Genomic DNA, 21,832 nt, shown 5'->3' with positions numbered 1-21,832 from the left:
GATTATTTATATAACTTTAGTAAAAGATTATGTGAGATTACCTCCTTACTAAATAATGGAAAATAATAAAAATGAATGTCAGTCTATGAATCTAAGGATTATTCATCCAATTCAATACACCATAATGCTACTGTAGTGTAGGAGAAAATATTCATATGCTACAAAATGACTTTTGATATCCACGAATGAAAAAGACTTGGAGAATCCGTTTGAAATTAGAACTGTCTTATATTCCTAAATCAGATATAAATACATATACATTTTAAAAGCTTTAGACAGATTTCCTAAATGTTATCTCCTTTAGTTTTCTGGTAAGGGGACTATTTTGGTTAAAGTTTAAAAGCATTTAAGAAGAAATATTCATTTCCAACAAAAAGATTATAAAAGAATTAACTTACTTATAATCATATATTAGCTTGATATTGTTTCTTTTTTTTCTGAATCTCAAAATTTTTCCTGATTATAGAGGTAATGTAGTCATATGGGGAAAAACACAAAGGTACAAAAACTGTAAAGGAGCAAAAAATAATGCCCGTCAACCAATACCCTGAGACAAGTACTACTAATTATTTTGTCACATATATTTTCAGTCTTTTTTTTCTGAGTATTTTACACATTTGGGATCCTCCCAAAAGGATTATGAAACAAGCATTAGGATCAGGATATGAGTGAGTCAAGTTTAAACTGGTGAAATCTTGGATGCATGTTGTTTTATACATTTTATAATGGTCTGGCCATTCCATAGGACTGGCTTTGAGTCCAGATTATCTGAGAACTAGTGTGGAAAGTCACATACAAAAGTAGGTTTACAGTTGTGATTACATGAAACAGAGAGTTTATTCTTGTATTATTATTTATTAATTATTGTTATTTTCCACACAAAGCACTATAAACCTACTTTTGCCCCACCTTGTATGTTTAAATTTATTCAATTTTATATCAGTAATCCCTTTTTTCCGAGGGTTGTGCATCTTAGCTGTTGCATATTATGTCAAACTAAAGATTGGTTACCAGCCCAGATAAACAGCTTTTTTAAAAGGGAAATATATCCAAGTAGGATGAATTATTTGTGATTTTGAGATTAGCACTCAATATTGATGGCATTTTAAAGTCTTTTAAAAAGAAATGAGAGGGGAAAAAAAACTTTAAGAAGACTTGCCTTTACCTACACTCAAGAATGACTATGGAAATCTTTCCATAATCTAGTTATATATATCACCAAAGTGTATTTTGGTATTTTGCAATTTTTGTTAGAAATACCATACAAATTTTTGGAAAAGTTATGAGGTAAAAGGCCTAACATGATATAAATGAAACTTTATTCTTGAATTTTCTTCTATTTTATTAAAATGAATAGTGTGTTTGCCCTTGGAGTTTCAGTACAAGATGTTTTGTCTCTTCATCTTTCTAATATTATTCTATCAATTCTGAATCAAATTGTGGAACTTCTGTCTCACCCTATATCGTCTCTCTCTTTGTGGACTGTTTAGGTCTGCATTGGAAGCTTCATCCCTATCTCAATGCAAAAACACAACTGACAAAAATTTTATTTTTCTGTGCTATCTGACTTGCATGCAATCTTATTCCTTTTGTTACTAAATTCTTTGATATGACAAGGTCCCCTTTTTAACTTCTAGAAGTCTAGTCTCCATCTGAGCCCTTTTCTGAAATTGTTCTCTCAAAAGTTTCTCAATGTCCTCCTCCATGCCCACAAAGTCCACTCTCAAGCTACGTTTGTATGCTTATTATTCTCATCATTGTTATTTTTTTATTTGTCTCATCACTTCTTTTTAAATTTCTTTTTTAAAATATATTTTATTGATTTTTTACAGAGAGGAAGGGAAAGGGATAGAGAGTTAGAAACATCGATGAGCGAGAAACATCGATCAGCTGCCTCCTGCACACTCCCTACTGGGGATGTGCCCGCAACCAAGGTACATGCCCTTGACCGGAATTGAACCTGGGACCCTTGAGTCCACAGGCTGACGCTCTATCCACTGAGCCAAACCAGTTAGGGCAACTCATCACTTCTTTATGAGATTCTCCCCACTTGTTTTCTGTGAGATTTTAATTCCCCACATACTGTCACCCTCATGCAGACTTGGGCTCAACTCCTGGCACAGCCTTCTATCAGCTGGATGGCCTTAGGAAAATTACAGTCTCTTGCTTCCATTTATTTCTTTTAAGCATACAACAATAAAGGCAAAGCTAGGCAGTCCGGGGCTTGCATGAGTGTTGCACAGATTGAGATATCCAGGCAAGTTCCAGCCCCAGGCTCTTTTGTCTCTAAGGTCCTCATGATTTTGCATAGAGTCAGGTATTAGCTTTAATTTTCCTATCTGGGAAAATAACTATAATATCCACCTTTATATTTTATTTTAGGATTTTAGAAAAATGTATTTGAAGTATCAACCACAGTACCTAACATCGAGTAGACACTCAATAAATGTTAGCTGTTATTTTCATTAGTGTGATTATTATTATTTGCCTATTGACTAATTAATGATGGCTGCTTGCATATTTTAACCTTTAATTGTTAATGAATCATGGTGAAGATATTTATACATATTTATAACTCAGTAAATTGGCTTCCTTAATGTTATTCCTTCCTATATTCCTTCCTATTCTGTTTCCAATTAAAAAACAGCAAAAAAACATACTTTGCTTTCTTACTTTTTAATTTGTTTTTAAATTTGTTTTGTTTATTTGCTATTGAATTATGGAAGTTTCTTATATAGTTTGATATTAACTTTTTATCAGATATGTGGTTTGCAAGTATTTTCTCTCACTTTATAGGTTGCCTTTTCATTCTGATAATTGTTCCTTTGCTGTGCAGCGGCTTTTCATTGTGATATAGTCCACTTATCTATTTTTTGCTTTTGTTGCCTGTACTTTTGAAATGTTGTAAAGAGCTAGAGGGAGAGGAAAATGAGGAGTTTCTGTTCAACAGGTATTAAATTTCAGCTATGCAAAATGAATGAGTCTAGAGATATGCTGTGTAAATTGTTCTCTCTTATAGTCTATACTTTACTGTACATATAAAAATGGTTAAGAGGCCCTAACCAGTTTGGCTCAGTAGATAGAGCATCGGCCTGTGGACTGAAGGTTCCCAGGTTCGATTCCAGTCAAGGGCATGTACCTTGGTTGCAGGCACATTCCCAATGGGGGTTGTGCAGGAGGCAGCTCATTGATATTTCTAACTCTTTATTCCTCTCCCTTCCTCTCTGTGAAAAATCAATAAAATATATTTTTTTAAAAAAAATGGTTAAGAGGATAGCTCTCATTTTAAGTGTTCTTACCACAATTTTAAAATTAAATAAATAAAAATATCATTGGCAATGAAACAGGTGCTACCTTTCTTCTAAATTATTTTCAATTACCCTCAAGAGTAATATATTCTTCATTTTCATGTCTTTTAGGACAAAGAAACAGTAAGATAATTTCCATTGAAGCTCTCAAGCTCCTAAAGACAAAGTGGACACTTAATAAGTCCACAAAATAACCTAGCATAGTGCCTGTATCATAGTAGATGTTGAGTAAATTTTTGTTATATAAATAAATTAATGATGCAGGGAAGTCTAACTATATTAGGTCAAAATCTATACTAGACACTTATTCAACAAACATTTATTAAGCACTTACCATGTGTCAAGCACTATTTTACAGTCTTGGAATTGCCAGCACAAAAATGCCAACGTGAAAAAATGAGGAGCTTAGTGTGGTTGGAAGTGATGGACAAAGGCAAGTGTATTAAGAGATAAAGGTAGAAAGGCAGGGAAGGCCAAGTTGTATAGGTTCTTGTACGCCATTATAAGGGCTTTGTCTTTTGCTCCAAGTGAGATTGGAAGAACCATTGGTATAGTTTTAAGTAGAGTGACATGATTTGACATATGTATTAACAGGAGTTCTCTGGCTGCTGTGTTGAAACTAAACTTCAGGGTAAGATGGCAAGAATGGAAACAAGGAGCCTAACAATGAGATTTGTCCAGATAAAAAATGATGCTGACTTAGAATATAAGGGTAAAACTGACAGCATTTTTCTGGAATAATTTTTGGGCAGAAAACATTTTTGGATTATGTAAAGTTTTCTCAACCAGATTGTGTGCTTCTCTAAGAAAGAAATTATGTTAATGTTTTAAAAATGTGTCTTCTACTTTGGCATTTAAAAAGCACTTACTAAATATTTATTGACTGGTTAGTGAAGACTCAGGCCTTGCTTCCAGATTGAACACAATCACTGTAGGATGTGGAGTCTTTCAGAGTTCATCTTCAAATTATTTTTGAAGACCAAAAGCAAGTAATGAGCCTAATAAGGTCCATTGATCCCTGGCCAGTGGTTCTAAGTAGTTAGAGCATTGCTCCCCCCGCCCCCCGCCCCCCACACACACTGAGAAGTCTAGGGTTCGATTCCCAGTCAATGGCATGTACCTGGGCTGCAGGTTCGATCCCCAGCCACAGATCCAGGCACATGTAGGAGGCAACCATTTGATGTTGTGTCTCTCACATTGATTCTTCTCTCCCTCTGCCTCCCTCTTCCTCCTTCCTTTCTTTTCATTCTCTCTAAAAGAAAATCAATGAAATTATCCTCAGGTGATGATTAACAACAGCAAAAAGATCCATTAATACGCTTCAGGTTGCATTTTTACTCTATGCTTAAGGACAGCAAATGAATTAGGGCTGAGACAATTTGGTAGCAGCAATATTAAAGTCATCCTTGAAAGATAAATAATTATTAAATTCATTGAACAAGCATTTATTATCAAGTTCCTACTAAGTGAAAAGCAGTATGTCAGAGATTCAAAGTCAAACAAGATACAGTTCTCAAAAGCAGTAATAATCTAGCGTGGCATGGAGAGTGCTCATTTGTTTTTATCGACTAATGTTTTGAGATGGGTGAGTTTTAGGCATATAGGAGTTTGGGGAAGATCCAAGTGTAGAGTATTCCTGAATCGAAGTCATTTCTAGATAACAAATTGGAGATCTGGGGTTAATAGGATGGAGGGGCTACTATTAATTGCAGGCCCAGAATAATGGACAATAAGGCAGGGTTCTTCCTAGTGGTAGCAAGGTAACTGTTTCTAAATTTCATCCCAATGAATGAAGCATATGTACTTTTGTTGGTATTACTCCTTTATAGTTTCATACAGAGGTTGGCAAAAGTAAGTTTACAGTTATGAATACACAAAACAGTTAATTCTTATTATTTATTTATTAACTTGTATTTTTCCATACAAACAACTGTAGACTAGTTGTTTGTATACTAAGTACTAGTATAATATATATATATATATACTAGAGGCCCAGTGCACAAAAATTTGTGCACTCAGGGGGAAGGGGGAGTCCCTCAGCCTGGCCTGTGCCCTCTCGCAGTCTGGGACCCCTCGGGAGATAACGACCTACTGGCTTAGGCCTGCTCCCAGATGGCAGAGGGCAGGCCCAATCCCTAGGTGCAGCCCCTGGTCGGGCTCAGAGCAGGGCTGATTGGGGAGTTGGGGCGCTGCGTCTGTCATGCACAGAGCAGGGCAGATTGGGAGGTTGCGATGTCACCCTCAGTCACTCTCAGGGTAGGGCTGATTGGGGGGTTAGGGCACCGCCCCCTGTCACACTCAAGGCAGGGTTGATGGGGAGGTTGCGGCGCCACCCCCTGTCACGCACAGAGCAGGGCCGATCAGGGGGTTGGGGAGCTCCCCCCTGTCACTCACAGTAGGTCCGATAGGGGAGTTGGGGCACCGCCCCCTGTCACACACAGAGCAGGGCAGATCAGGGGGTTGGGGTGCCGCACCCTGTCACACTCAGGACAGGGCCGATGGAGAGGTTATGGCTCTACCTGGTCACACACAGAGCAGGGCCCATGGAGGGTGGTTGGGGCGTCGCCCTCTATCACCCACAGAGTAGGGCCGATCATGGAGTTGGGGCACCGCCACTGTCACACTCAGGGCAGGGCCGATGGGGAGGTTATGGCTCTACCCCGTCACACACAGAGCAGGGCCTATGGAGGGTGGGTGGGTTGGGGCACCGCACCCTGTCACACACAGAGCAGGGCCGATCAGGGGGTTGGGGTGCCGCACCCTGTCACACACAGAGCTGCAGGACAATCAGGGGGTTGGGGAGCTCCCCCCTATCAGGCACAGAGCAGGGCTGATCAGGGGGTTGGGGCACCTTCCCCTGTCACAAACAGAGCAGGGTGGATAGGGAGGTTGTGGCCCCGCCTCCTGTCACACACAGAGCCACAGGGTGATCAGGGGGTTTGGGCGCTGCCCCCTGTCACGCTGATCCCGGTGCCGGGAGGCCTCGCGGCTCCGCTGATCCCGGTGCTTGGAGGCATATTACCTTTTCACTATATAGGATAGAGGCCTGGTGCATGGGTGGGGCTGGCTGGTTTGCCCTGAAGGGTGTCCTGGATCAGGGTGGGGGTCCCCACTGGGGTGCCTGGCCAGCCTGGGTGAGGGGATGATGGCTGTTTGCAGCTGGTCACACACTCTTCAGGGTGGGGGTCCCCACTGGGGTGCCTGGCCAGCCTGGGTGAGGGGATGATGGCTGTTTGCAGCTGGTCACACCCCCTTCAGGGTGGGGGTCCCCACTGGGGTGCCTGGCCAGTCTGGGTGAGGGGCTGAGGGCTGTTTTCAGGCTGGGACTTAAGCTCCCTACTGCTCCTTTTTTTCTTTTTTTTTTTTTTAATTCTGGGCCAGCTTTAGCTCTGAGGCTCCAGCTCTTAGGCCTCAGCTCCTGAAAGCAGGTATCTGGTTTGTTTGGGTTCTATAATCGAAACAATGTATAACTCCAGCTCTGAGATCCCGTCTCACTGAAAGCAGGTTTCTGGGGTTTTGTTTACCTTCTATATTTGTTACATGTTTCAAACTGCAGGCTCAGAGGCTGGCAAGGCAGGCGGGGAACGTTGGTTTCCTCTGTCACTGAAGCAAGCAAGCCTCATGTTAGTTTCAAGCTGCCTGGCTGCCGGCCGCCATCTTGGCTGGCAGTTAATTTGCATAACACCCTGATTAGCCAATGGGAAGGGTAGTGGTCGTATGCTAATTACCATGTTTCTCTTTTATTAGATAGGATGTATTATATACTAGTACATAATTCTATATAGGCTATGATAATTGATATAAAATTAACTTTGAATCTCCCAATCATCCATTGAATCAAACTACAGAGACTATCATTTTTAGAAGGAAAAAAGAACTTTAACTTTTACCTATTTTGTTGTTTTCATAATTTGGAATTTAAACTTTTGTATCCCCTCAAACAGTAAATGATCTCATGAAAGAGGGGGAAGATTTTTTTTTTAATATATTTTGTTGATTTTTTACAGAGAGGAAGGGAGAGAGATAGTTAGAAACATCGATGAGAGAGAAACATCGATCAGCTGCCTCCTGCACATCTCCTATTGGGGATGTGCCCGCAACCCAGGTACATGCCCCTGACCGGAATCGAACCTGGGACCTTTCAGTCCGCAGGCTGACGCTCTATCCACTGAGCCAAACCGGTTTTGGCGAGGGGGAAGATTTTTGATATCATGAAACACTGGAATAAAATCAATGTGTGTTTTTTTATAACGTGTCATAGGGTTTATCACTTAAAAAAAAAAAATATCAACCTGAACTCTATCTTTTTTAAAAAAAAAACAAAACACATATTTTATTGATTTTTTACAGAGAGGAAGGAAGAGAGATAGAGAGTTAGAAACATCGATCAGCTGCCTCTTGCACACACCCCCACTGGGGATGTGCCCACAACCAAAGTACATGCCCTTGATCGGAATCAAACCTGGGACCCTTGAGTCCACAGGCCGACGCTCTATCCACTGAGCCAAACCGGTTAGGGGTGAACTCTATCTCGTTAGCTAACTTTATCTGTTGTTAACTCATACTTGTTAAAACTATGACAACAGTGCCACAATGTTTGTAAGTGTGAATAGTATAACATTCAGATCTTATAACTTCATACAGCATATTCATTGCATTTTGTTTTAAAACAGGTGACAATTAAAATTTAGCATTAAAAAAATCTCTAATTTGGAAATCAGAAACCCAGCTTTGCTTCTCACTCTGTGACTTAAAACAAGTTTTCTAAATCCAAGGTACTTCACTTTCCTCATCTATAAAACTAAGTGGTTGGGATAGATCAGTGATTCTTAACCCTGGCTGCACACTAAAATCACCTGGGGAGCATTAGAAAGTCATAATGCTCAGACCCCACTCAGGGTTTAATTTTTAAAGGTCTCCAGGTAACTTTAATATTTGGCAACTATTGAAAACCAGTGGGCTAGATGATCACTAAGGTTACTCCTAGCAAAACTTTCTAATTTTATGATTCACCGTGTTTAGACATAGTAGCATTTGCTAGAGATAACATTGTTTTCAGTATTTGCAGTGTCCTTTTAGTATTTGAAATTAACCTCAAAATCTGTTTCTACTGAGAACTAAAAACATCTTATCTGTACTCCAATTTTTTTTTTATATTTTGAGAATAATTTGAAACAAGTGCATATATATGTCATTTTGGGGGAGTGTAACATATGCATTAAAATAGCATAGATTTACCTAATTCTTAGAAATTAGCACTGCTGTGAATGGGAAACAATTACTTTCTTTCAGTATGCATATGTTGTAAGGATAGTGTACTAAGAATTGTGTATAAAATTTTTTAAAGTTGCTATTATAGATATTTTGATTTTGAATAAATGGATCATTAATACCCTAAGAGATAATAACCCCCTTAGAGCATATCAGTTATTTATAATCAATACTTTACACATTGATTTATTATGAAGCAGAATAGACAGTTTTATAAAAGACTGATTAGAGTTGAATATCTAGCTGTGTTTGTATTTCAAAAGATAAGCTTGAGCCCAGCTGGCATGGCTCAGTGTTTGAGCATCAAACTCTGAACTAGGATGTCACGGTTCGGTTCCCGGTCAGGGCACATGCCCTGGTTGCAGTTGTGGGGTGTGCAGGAGGCAGCTGATCAATGACTCTCTCTCATCATTAATGTTTCTCTCTCCCTCTCCCTCTCCATGTCTTTCTGAAATCAATGAAATATATATATATATTTAAATATAATCTTGAGTTTTTGAAACACTTTTGAAATGTGTCAGAATAAGATTTTACTGTTTTTTACTAAACAACTTTTCATTGGAGTTAACATATATATATTTTTTCCTTTAGGCTTAAATACTAGAGAATATAACCAAATGCTACATTGCTTAAAGTTCCCATAAAAATCAAGAACCCAATGATATACTCAGATCCACAAAGAAACTGTAGATCCTTAGGAAATTAGGAAAAGTCCACAAATAAATATTAAGCTGAGAATAATGGATTTTGTGTCTTGTATTTTCACACCATTCTGTGCCTGTGGGTATGTACTTTTGAATACTTGGGACAGGCAGACTCTTCTTCTTCTAGCCAGTCTAATAATAGGTAGAAGGAGAAGTCAAATGACAGCTAACATGGGTGAATGTAGGTGTAATCAACAAAGAATGTGCTGGTTGTATGGAATTTCTGCAGGTCTAGTTATTTTTGAAAACTATTTGAAAAAAAAATTAATGTCCAGAAAAGACACTGAAGAAATGTGTGATTTTTAGTATAATTTGTATGTATCATTTATTTTGTGTTTGACATAGTCTGTTATTTTTATTATCTTTAATGTTCATACATATTTTATTATATTTTTGATGACAACCTAAACTTAATAACTAAGAATAATTTACAGATATACCGTTAATCACAGCATGCAAAACTATGACACTGGAAGAATAATGTGACTGTTGGAATAGTCCACATGTTTAAAAACCTTGTTGTGTGCAGACTGGGAAAGCTGTTTTGCTTCACATTAGTTCTACAACCTATCAGTTTGCTTTACAAGGTCTCCCTGAAATCAATCAGACATGTGTGCCATGCTTTCAAAGGATTTTACATAGTAGGAATAAGCTATGAAATGTTTGAAAATACAGGTGGTGGGAACTATAGGCTTTGCAATAATAGTGACATGTATGCCAGTGGTTTAAAAACTATATAAGAGTTTTATACCATTTTAAAATATCAAGAGGTTTTATGAAACAGTATTAAATTTAGCATCAGAACGGCATCACACTTCTTATTACTCAGCTTTTGGGAGTGACCAAATGTAGACATTGGTAGTTACCTCCTCATCTTTTAAGATCTTCTCTCCTACTCATCTGCTACAAATTCTGGTAGTCTCCTATCAGATGCATTTATCTGAAGCATTTTTTTGTGTTTTATTTTTTGGAAAGAGCACATCAATGGTACTCAATCATTTATATTATTATCCATTCATTTAATGAGGTATAGTCAAGAAAGGGCTACTAATTCTAAGGGAAGGTATAGCCGGGAGTTACATAGCCTCAGGAAGGTACACATGTATAGAGGTGAGTGGCATTAGAAGAATATCATGCTGCAGGGAGTGAAAGACTAAAACATGGAGACCAGTGTCACTTATTTCCCAACTTTGCCTGGGTCTGGGCCAGGTCAGCAATGCAATTGTCATACAAAGTAAAGTAAATTGACCTACTTTCCTAAAGATGTCATATGTAATTTATATGATCTTTAGAGTTTAGCATTATTTTATTGAACATAGACTTTATATCTGACAGCCAAAGTTTATTGATGCTAACAATTTTTGAGTAAACAAACATCCATTGCCTGAATATAGATTGATAGCTATTCCTCATAAGAGGTCTTATTTACAGTGAAGTTTTTTTTTTTTTTCCTTATTAAGACTATGAGTTAGTTTAGTGGTTACAACCACTAAATAATTTGAAAAGTATAAGTACCGGACTCCATCTTGAAAACACAGATACTGCATTATGCAGAAGTTATGTTTTAAAATGTGCCTAGATTCTCTTAAAGGTATTTTTCTTCTTTTACTCTAATCAGCTAAGATAAATGTTTTTCCTTTGGCCTCAACTGTTTGTCACAAGACGGGAAGAGGCAGACAGCTAATGAAATAAATTGTATGCTGGTATGGTTAGGTAGAATTGGAATTTAATATTGTTGCATTTGGTTGAAGGTATAACTGATTTTTTCTTAATTTGGCATGTTTGAATGACATCATGAGAAAGAAAAGAGACTTACCAAAATTTTAATTGGCTAATGCTTGGAAGTATTTGGATGAACTTAGGTATAATTTTTATATAACTCTCCCCAAATACAGTGTATTCATAAAAGAAGTTGCAATTAAGAGTGTTTTGAGTCATGAATATTAATGCATTAAATCATTAATATTAAAGAGATATTGCTTCTAGATAACAAAAGCAGATTATCTGAATTATATTTTGTAGCTCAACTTGGACATCCAACTGTCAGAGAAGCCTCTTGCATTGAAATCTCTCAGAAATAGACTATGTGCATATTTAACCCAATAGCTCTAGGTATTCAGAGATGAAGTAGGTGAAATCAAAAGTACCATATCAAAATTAATGTCAAGCCATGTGTTATCCTCTTTGAGTTTTAAAGTAATTTTAATACAGATATTAACTTGGTTTGAAATTTAAACACACACACACACACACACACACACAGGTTTGCTAGTTGGAGAGTTTCCAAGCCTGGGGGAGGGGAGCTGACAATTGGTGCAGTCAGTATATTACACGTGTAATGATAATAAAGTTGATTGGTTAAGCTCAATAACTTTTTTTAAATTTTCTGCCTCTTCCTATAGAGTAGTTTAGCTGGGGGTGGACGGGTTCTCCCCTCACTACCTAGCTATATGTCCATACAATTTTTATTCTGCTGGGGTAGGAAATAAACCATATGCTTTAGAATTTTGAATGGCTATATCAAAGAGAAAATTGAAACAGGCCCTCTTTCCCCATCCTACCAGACTTTGGGGGTGGGTATTCATCTAAATGTTCTAGCTGACTTGGGGTTAGCTTAATGCTTCTACCCCAGGGCAAAGAGGGCGGGACAGGGGAAGAAATGTTAAGAGCTTCAGAGATGCTTTGGGCTGAGTGAAGTATGGAGTGGAAAGCTTATGTCTGAAACTCACCCCTCCCCTGGATACCAGGCATAGGCTATGAGAATCGGAACCAGCTGATGCCGCTGCTGCTGTTTCCCGTTTCCAGGGTGAATTTTTCACAGCAGCTAATTCTAAAGGAAGGAAAAATCCCTAACCAGCAGCGGAGAAGATCCTATACCCGACCCAAGCTATATAACCTTTTAGGCAGGCTTTTCAGAGAAATCCGCATTATAAAAGCAAGCATTCACAATCCAAAAATACAGGATGGGAATCCGAACTGCTATGGAAAGCCTCCTTACACTCTGAGTGTTTGAAATGATCCGATGAGCATAGGAAGTGGCTGCCAAAGCTCTGGCGGCTCCTCGTGCTGCTGCCGCTGCTGTTCCTCGCAGAGGGCTGGACAGAGCTAGTCCCGGTTTCAGCACCCACGGCGCTGGACAGCTCTCTGAACACACGCTGCACCTCTGCCTGCTTGCTTTTTTCAAACACTCTCGCTTTGCATAACTGGAGATGCATCTAAATTACGTGCTGTTCAACAACAAGTAGATTTTTTTTTCCTGTACGGGAATTACAGTAGACGATTCTCTTAATTAAACTGCATTTTCTTCTTTACGGATTTGGCCGTCAGGCGTATTTATCCCGATCTCCCCCCCGCCCTTTGCAGGAACGAGTCTTTGGGAACGTGGTCCACCCAGGGATGTAAAACTGTGCTTACCGATGCATCCCATACGAAATGCTTATGTGATCGTCTCTCTACCTTCGCCATTTTGGCTCAGCAACCTAGAGAAATAGTAAGTAACAAAGGGAAAACACGGCTTTAATGCAAAGGCAGGGACATTGTGGCAAGTGTTTCTCCAGGGAACTGCATTTTAATGGGGAAATAGAAAATGTTGCAGGGTGGCAAAATCGGGCTCGTCTCCTCAGCTACAGTAGCTTGGTGAAATGAATTGTAGTTGGTGTGCTATAACTAAATTCTAGTCAATTTTATGTCTTCTAACTTGAAATTTTTGCAGTATAGTTATGAGAATGTACTCCAATCATATTACTAATATGCTGCAAACTTTCAAATAAAAATAATTGCCAACTTAACCTTTATTTTAGAACTGGAAAGCTGTTCTGGGGAATTTGTGAGGACACTGTTGGTAGTAGAATGAAGACCCCCCAACACTACAGCCAACACATAGCATATCTGCATTGAATATTTTCAGTATGGGTTTTCTGGGGGTGTCCTTGGATATTTATGTTTTAAAAATCAAATGAAGTTTCCCTGAAAGCATGGAATGTCAAAAACTATAAGACCATTTCTTAAAAGTATATAGGCTTATAAAACTTATTTCTGAAATTGACAGCTGTATAAACTGTCTAAAAGAAAAATAATATCCTCATCAAATATATTTTGAAAATTATTTTAAAAATTGAAATACTGAAAAATAAGATACTGTGACTTTCTTGTTTAAATGTGGCCTGAATATACATTACTCTTCTTATTTTGATAACAACAATAAAAAAACCACACTCTATTATAATTTAATGTGCATGCCTAAGATTTGGAACACAGTTTATCTTAAAGTGCATTTCTTCAAACTTTCAATATTAAAAATATGAAAAGCAATATATTTCATTAGTTAGTATCATGCTAGTATCTGTGAAAGAAACATCTCATTTTGTTACTGCTTGTGTTCTTGATATATTTTTTAAAGATATAAGGCTTATTTTTCAAGGTCATGTATTTAGGGACTGATACTGGCACTATGAAATTATCCCTGCATATTTTGTTCATAGAAAAAAAATCACAGAATATATTGTAAAGTCTTGCATTAGAAATTTGATTTTCTTATATCCTTAGAGACCAAGGAAGTGAAATTAAACGAGAGAATAGTTGACTTAGAATGAAGTTGTGAAAAGTCAGAAAGTTTGAAAATCTTTCAATATTTAGATACCAGATTAGGTCACATAATGAGTTGTAAAAAGGAGGATCAAAGTACATTTTACTAAAAAACATATTGTGAAATAACTGAACTATAATTAGCCCAAGAAAAATGAATGCTGATTTAAATTTTAGCTGGAGAAGGCTTCACATGTGAATGTTGACCAAGTTGTAGTTTTAGTTCTTTATTTTAGAAAGCCATGAGTAGGTAATATGTCATTATCAAGCATTTTAAACTCTAAGGCATTTATTTCTTCATGTTAGGGTGGGTGAGCTAGAATTAGTCATTTTAGAGATTAAGAATATGTGAACAGAGTGGTTACTGGGTAATTATCTGGTAACTATAACAACTATCTTCTTGGCTATTTTTGAGTGTCAGGATAGTTTTGCTGAGTTTGAAGTAATTTTAAAATTCTTTTTTTTGTTTGTTTGTCTCTTTTGTTTAATTTGCAGATCATGGAATCCTCTGGTACACCTTCAGTTACCCTAATAGTAGGCAGTGGCCTTTCTTGCTTGGCCTTGATCACCCTAGCAATTGTCTATGCAGCATTATGGAGGTATGTAATCAATAAATCCAATTGAAATGAAATGCTCTGTTTTTTCAAGTTAAATCAGTGAATATGATAACCATTATTATGTCTTCTTTTATTTATTTACTGGAAAAAGTATTTTCGTGCAGTTATAATTGCTGTCATTCAGCTATAATCAATGAGCACGATAATAACAAATGCTTACCTATTTGCCCGTGGTAGGAAAATAAACAAAACACACATACACTTTTCTTTCCAATTCAAATGATGGCAGCCTTCAACAAGTTGCTTATCCCCAAGCATGGTACTCTTATACCCCAACTTCAGTCTTTGTGTGGTTTCTATCCCAACTGCTGTTGAGCTTGAAGATTTGATAGTCAAATTAATTTCTCTGTCATAAAAATGTGGTTTCTAAATTCTTATGTTTAAACACACGCTTCCAGTATGTCACAGACAATAAGTAAAGTCTTCTGTAATACTAATGCACAAACATTATACCTCAATGCTCTGAAAAGGTCTTTGGCTGAATGGTTTGAATAAGGCAGATTTTGACAGATGTAAACAAGAGTATGTGATACAAAAAAATATTTGTATAATTTTTGAAATTACATGTGCTTGACATGAAAAGTTAGTACTTCTCAAAGATTTGTTTTTCTATTAAAATTAGACCTTTGAAGTTTATATCCACTCTCATAATAAACCAGTACATAACCAAAAGGCCAAACTTTCTAATGGATTTTAAATTTCCTAATGTTGAACATTTTATATGCTTTTTTATTGTTTAAAATATTCTAAAAATAGTTATATTAATAGATAATTCTATATTATTTTCTGAAAAAATGCAATATTAAAATGCAAAATTAGCCAGTCTGGGATTTTACTTATATTTTATTTAAGGTAAAAAACAATTTAGTTGAAAAATTATTTACAATTTAATAAGGAAAGGTCATTTTATTTAACATTCTTTTAAAAAAATCATTGTTCTCCATTATATTTTTTATTCCTTTGCGGGTAAGATTGATTGTTCAGGATACTAAATTGTCAAATATATTAAAAATTTCAGTCCAGCTGGCATGGCTCAGTGATTAACCTATGAACCAGGAGGTCATGGTTTGATTCCCAGTCAGTGCATATGCCCAGGTTGCTGGCTCAATACCAGGAGGCAGCCAATCAATGGTTCTCTGTCATCACTGATGTTTCTATCTCTCTTTCCCTCTCCCTTCCTCTCTGAAATTAATGAAAACATATATTTTTTAAAAATATATATATCCTTTATATAAAAATAAAATGTATACACTCTTGGTCCATTGGCACAGGTGCATAATAGAGGTTTAGTTTTCCAGTGAAGGAGTTATCTGGTAATAAAACACTGACAGAGTATGACAGTCTGATAAAGTATGGCCAATCCCACAAAATTGAGGACATGCTTGGTCTAGGTATGGCATTGTAGACAATAGAATGCAGGGTTTAGGGCTCAGTCAAGTAGCCATTGTTATAGTAATAAAAGACCAAGATAGACAGAGGCTGGGAAGAAGTCAACTTTCTCTCCCACAGTTGTCTGAATGCCACTTCAGGAAAATGAAGGGCCAGGATACCAAAGTATTGAGAACTAAGTTTCTACTTATCAGCACTTAGAGTTCAGGCATCAATTCCACCTTCTTTTCACCCTCAATGCATATAGCTAACACTAACACAACACTGCCAAGATAAATGATATGTAAAATGTGTCAAAGAGGTACAGGATTAATTAATTCATAGTAAAGTTTTCTTTAATTCAGAAAAATCCAGGCAGCTGTTCAATGATTCTCTCTCATCATTGATGTTTCTGTCTCTCTCTCCCTTTCCCTTCCTCTGTGAAATAAAAATATATATATTTTAAAAAAGTTAATACACCATGTTATGCTCTTCCCATCTACAGATATGTCCTTTAAATCTATATATTGAAACGATGCATTCATAAGTTTTGCTTAAAATATCAAACATGTTTATAAAAAGTATTAAAAGCTGAGACATTTTATGCTAATTTTTAAGGCAATAATGTGACTCAGTGTAAATGAAAATGGAAACATCTAAAGACTCTTCAAGATGGTCAGTCTTGGTCTTTTATTACCTTGATTTTACTACTTATAGAGCAAACAATGTCAGTGAAACCCTTTTAATAATTTCAACTGTGTGCTTCTGCTGTCATGGAAGCCATTAACATCATATAAAGGGTCAGTTTTCTTTATTTCTTAAACTTTATATGTTACTTCTCCAACCAAAAAATAATAATAAAAAAATTCGTAATATTTGATTATGTTTTCAGCATCCCAGTATGTGGTTTATTCCATATTTTAGATACTGATGATGCAGGGACAAGGTTAAGCCACTCTTGAGGCCATTACAAAATTAACCTGGGTTAGCCCTATTTGGGTTTGTTTTGTGAGGAAAGTTAAAACACAAGTAGAATTGTGTGTGTGTGTGTGTGTGTGTGTGAGTGTGTGTGTGTGTGAGTGTGTGTGTGTGTGTGAGTGTGTGTGTGTGTGTGTGTGTGTGTTACTCCAGTTTTTGTTTCGCCTCTGAACTGTGTGATGGAATGTGGGGCTTCTTTCTAAATGTCTCCAAGACAGAGAGAAGGAACTTTGATAGGTTTTATCCAAAAAGTGCCTCCAGATCTCCAGCACCCCATCTAACACTGCACAGGGAAGTCCATGCCTACTATGAAAAGTGATTTCATGTGCTAATACAAATTAACACACAGCAACTACAAGTGTGTCTGTTTGTTACTGTCCTTCAGTGATTTACGATGGGGTAAAGCAAAGTAGCTGTTACTGTTTGTGGTAAACAGCTGGGAGAACATTTGATTCTAAGCAGTTTTCTCCATGGCTTACAATCTTGATGCACTTACAAATTATATGACAGACTGTCTACAAGCACTTCTTCATAAGGGTAAAAGATGGCAGATGTCAAGTAATTTTCCAGCCTAATGTGAATTATTATTTGTAGATTAGATTAGTTTTTAGAGCTAAAACATTAGTGTGGGTTTCTTTTTGAACAGTTATTCAGGAAAAATAAAATTTAAGAAGTAGCAGTCTGACTACATAAAAATACTTGAGTGGATGAAATGGTGGATGAAAGTGTTCATGGTTTTATGAGAGTAATGGAATCTGTCTGGTAAGCAAAGGAGACTTTAGAATCTGTGGTTTTTCCTTTGATTCTCAGAGTTTCTACTGGTTGATTTATATGATAATACTTTGCATATAATGTACACAGATATTTGTAAAGGTAATTATACTAATTAACATATTTGCAAGAAATTTTATTTATAGTAAAAAAAAAACTATATTGATAACAGTTGTGCAACTTGGACCCTATGATAAATGTCATGTTGTCTTCACTGATTTCAAAAGAAGAAGAAAAACAAGTTCTAAAGGACCCTAGGACATGCCATGCCAGTATAAAATTGGGTCTCTAATAATAATCTTTATTCTTTTAAACTGTTTTTAATGTTTTTTTTTCTCTTATTAAGGCACTATTTTAGTGTTTCTTTTTCTGGATGAATTCCACCAATTTGCATAATACAGAATTTTTTATCTTTCTGCTGAATTTTAAAATTGGACACTCTTTCTTTCTTTGGCTAGGTACATACGCTCTGAAAGGTCCATCATTCTAATTAACTTCTGCCTGTCTATCATCTCATCCAACATCCTCATACTGGTTGGACAGACTCAGACTCACAATAAGGTATGACTGGTAATTATTCTGATTATCTTTGTGCGTTTATGGTTTGACATAAAGTTGGTTACTGGTCATCCAAACACTTATTCTAGATAAAATGGAGAACATTTGATAAAATTATTTTTTAAATTATTTCCTGAATAAAAGTATTAACTCTTCCAGACCAGATATGCATTCCCTTGGATTAATTTCTTGGGTATCGAGAGGCTGTTTATAATAGTAAAAAATATATGTTTGTTAAGCATTATATCAAAGCTCTATGAGTTCAAAGCCTTAGAACATCAAAAGAACAAATTTAGATTCTTTATCCTAATTTTAATATGATTGCCTATGTTTTGGTCTAATTTATTCACATACTGATTCCTAAAAGTCAACTATAAATTGCTTAAAAGTGTAACATAGATCTTGAAAATCTACCCAAAAATTGTCTATACATAATAATCTAAGATAGTATTAGGTGAAAGCGACACTAGGTTTTATGCCTTTTAAAAAGTTTTAATTTTCCAAAAGTATCTTGATATATAACCAACATTGCAATTCTTTGGCTGTATTGTCAGTTTCAACAGAAAGTAAGTCCTATTTATGAGAATTGACTTGAGTTGAATGACCAGGTTTGTTCCAGAATTGACTGTCAGCTCTCTTTACTAAACTACTCTGAAATGCATTCCAAGAAACCCATAATAGCAATCTTAAATTAACTTATCCATACCTCACAGGAATTCTGGTAAACACTGCTTTAATAACATGTCGATTAATTTGGGCCTGTTTTTTTTCTCAACTTTTTTTTTTCAAATGCTAAAGCAAATAATTGAAGTTTTCCCTATAAGCTATCATTTAAGAAAATAAAATGTACTTTGCAATAGGTTGTTTTGATTTAATAGATATTTGTAAGACATGTATAGTTTAAGTTTTTTCCACCAAAGCCTCCCTTCCCATCATTGTTTACCATCCAAACACTCTTGAGTGATGCCCCTCATTAGAATATGGAAAGCTGCACGTTCTTCAGCAGGAAACATGCATATAAAACTGTTTTATGTTCTGTGGCAAAGTTTTTACAAGTTTTGAGTCAAATAATAAAATAGAATTTTCCACAAGATTTGCTACATATTACAGTGTTTATTGTCTGAATCATTATATAGAAATATAATGTAAGCCATATATGTAATTACTAGAGGCCTGGTGCACAAATTCATGCACGAGTGGGGTCCCTCAGCCTGGTCTACGGGGTCAGGCTGAAACTGGCTCTCCAACATCCCCTGAAGGGTCCCAGGTTGAAAGAGGATGCAGGCCAGGCCAAGGGACCCCACCGGTGCACGATCGGGGCCAGGGAGGGATGCAGGAGGTAGGCCAGCTGGGGAGGGACCGCGGGAGGGCTCCAGGGAGTGTCTGGCCCATCTCGCTCAGTCCCAATCAGCCAGACCCCAGCAGCAAGCTAACATACCAGTCAGAGCATCTTCCCCCTGGTGGTCAGTGCATGTCATAGCGACTGGTCAACTGGTCAACTGTCTGCCCTCTGGTAGTCAGTGCACATCATAGTGAGCAGTTGAGCAGCCTTAGCATATCATTAGCATATTACTCTTCGATTGGTTGAACAGCTGATCAGAACACCAGACACTTAGCACATTAGGCTTTTATTATATAGGATAATATCTTAGTAGCCATATTAATTAAATGAAAAACAAGTGAAATTAATTTTAATAATACAGCAGGTCCTTGAATAACTTTCTGTTCAATGTCATTTCTATATAACATTGAGATACTGTAGGAACTTAATTGTTCATATAAATTAGCCTATGGCAAAGTTGATTTCCTTATACAATACTTTCCTCAAAGTCGAAGAACCAACTGATGACAAATGAGTACTGACTTATATTTAACCCAATATATCCAAAAGTTGACCTTTTAACACATAATTCTATTTTAATGTTAATACAAAATTTTAAAAATATTTTTATTGAATCTTAAGAATCTAGGTGTACTTTATACTTACAATACATTTCAATTCAGACTAGCTTCATTTCAAGTACTCAATGAATATCGTATTATATAGGCATAAATGCTAATAATATTTGGAAGCTAAAATAGTCACAAGAAATTATATTCCTCTTGGCCATTTTGGCTTTCCCAGGTTTCCAATGTCCCTGTTTTATATGAAAATATCTGCAAATATGAGGAACATAAAAGGCAAGATAATACAGGTCTAGTTTCACTTTTCATTTCTGGTTATAAAAAATGGTTGGAATGGCCTTAGTTAAAAATAAAAAAGTTTGGTGTCATTTGTGTTCTCCCCAGGTAAACAACTGGAGAATAGATTGCACCTGGTTTGGGAACCATCCTGGTTCTCTTCCAGATAGGCTATTAATGCTAACTTTGCTGCTGCAGTTATTGATGCTTGTGGCAAGGAGCAGGTTGTAGGTGGTGGTGATGATGAACAATATGGGAAATTATTGGATTTCTCTTATGCTATGTTAATTTTACTTTACTAGCTCTGAGTAGATGATCTTGCAAGCCTAAGACGATTCACTATAGAGTGGCTAGGAGAAAAAAAAAAGTAAAACACTGGGATTTTACTCTTAATTATTCTCAAGGGGGAATAATAATATAGGTGGCTATGAAATATGCACTAGATTGAATTAAATTGACCCTATTCCATTTTAAATGTAAAATAGCAGTATGTGAAATGTTATACCTGCTTTACTGTATTTGGGATTAATCATTTCTAACAAAACAAAAAAAAAAGAAGAAGAGAAAATTTTAAAAAATGTATCATTTGTATTTTTTTCTGTGGAAACTTCAGGAAAGTATTTTAAAAATGTAAAATATTGATTGGTGGTTACAGTATTTTATCAATGTTGTGAGTTAGGACCGTATTGCTGCTGTGGGCATTTTGTAATTGATCAGACTCCTATATTTGACTTCCCTGGTAAGTTTTGATTGATGCTTTAGTATTCCCCACCTGGAAAAATAGAAACATCTGTGAGAGCTTTCTGATGAACAAGAGATTTGCTACTGCCTCTGAGAGTTGTCATGGCTAGTTGTGTGAAAACTGGTATTTGATGCTGATGTCCAGAATAGATTTGAAGTGCCATACTGGGATCTTTCTCCGAATTGCTTGTTGAAATGTAATTGACTCAATTATCTCACTGTGGAGCATCTCTGTTTCTTTTGAGTTGGGATAGAAAGAAGCTGAAATAATCCATTGTTAAAAAATATGATGTATTAAAAATTTTAAGCTATATATTCAATTGCTGGCAGCAGAGTAAAGAATCTAATGCAGTACCTTAAATCTCCTTAAAATTCAGTTATAAATTTAATTATAACTCACTTCATTATTTTCAAGCTTTCTCATAAAGTGTCATTGCCCTTTAATCTTTGTGCATTTATAATTTCAACCAGGATGTTCATGTACCACTGGGTTATTGTTTATTTGTCAAGACTTTCCTTTGTACCTTAAATATGAAAGTTGAGCCTTCTGGTACTATTTTGCAGACAGCAAAGATTATTTTGGAAACAAACATAATCAGAGAATAGTTTTCTTAATCACAAAAATATATATCTGCTTCTTTCTAAAAGACTGTGAGATGATTTAGTATATTAAAGATTTCATAGTATTCTTTTTAACTGATGGAAGCCAAATTTGGCAATACTCTTGGGGTTTTTTGTTGTTGCTCTTGTT

General features: G+C 36.4%; 1 protein-coding gene across 2 annotated transcripts in view; it reads left to right on the top strand.

The window, feature by feature from the left end:
- ADGRB3 (adhesion G protein-coupled receptor B3) overlaps positions 1–21,832 on the top strand; it is a 689,753-nt gene that overhangs the window by 524,924 nt on the left and 142,997 nt on the right. For both annotated transcript variants that reach the window (XM_036318196.1, XM_036318195.1), the window contains 3 exons: positions 12,647–12,773; positions 14,363–14,466; positions 18,060–18,162. In XM_036318196.1, coding sequence (XP_036174089.1) covers positions 12,647–12,773; positions 14,363–14,466; positions 18,060–18,162 — 334 coding nt within the window. The remainder of the gene's footprint in view (positions 1–12,646; positions 12,774–14,362; positions 14,467–18,059; positions 18,163–21,832) is intronic.

Source organism: Myotis myotis, unplaced genomic scaffold (genome assembly GCF_014108235.1).
Source record: "Myotis myotis isolate mMyoMyo1 unplaced genomic scaffold, mMyoMyo1.p scaffold_m19_p_7, whole genome shotgun sequence".
NCBI classification, from domain to species: Eukaryota; Metazoa; Chordata; class Mammalia; order Chiroptera; family Vespertilionidae; genus Myotis; species Myotis myotis.
The sequence above is the reverse complement of the archived record's forward strand: the minus strand, read 5'-3'. Positions and strand labels throughout refer to the sequence as shown.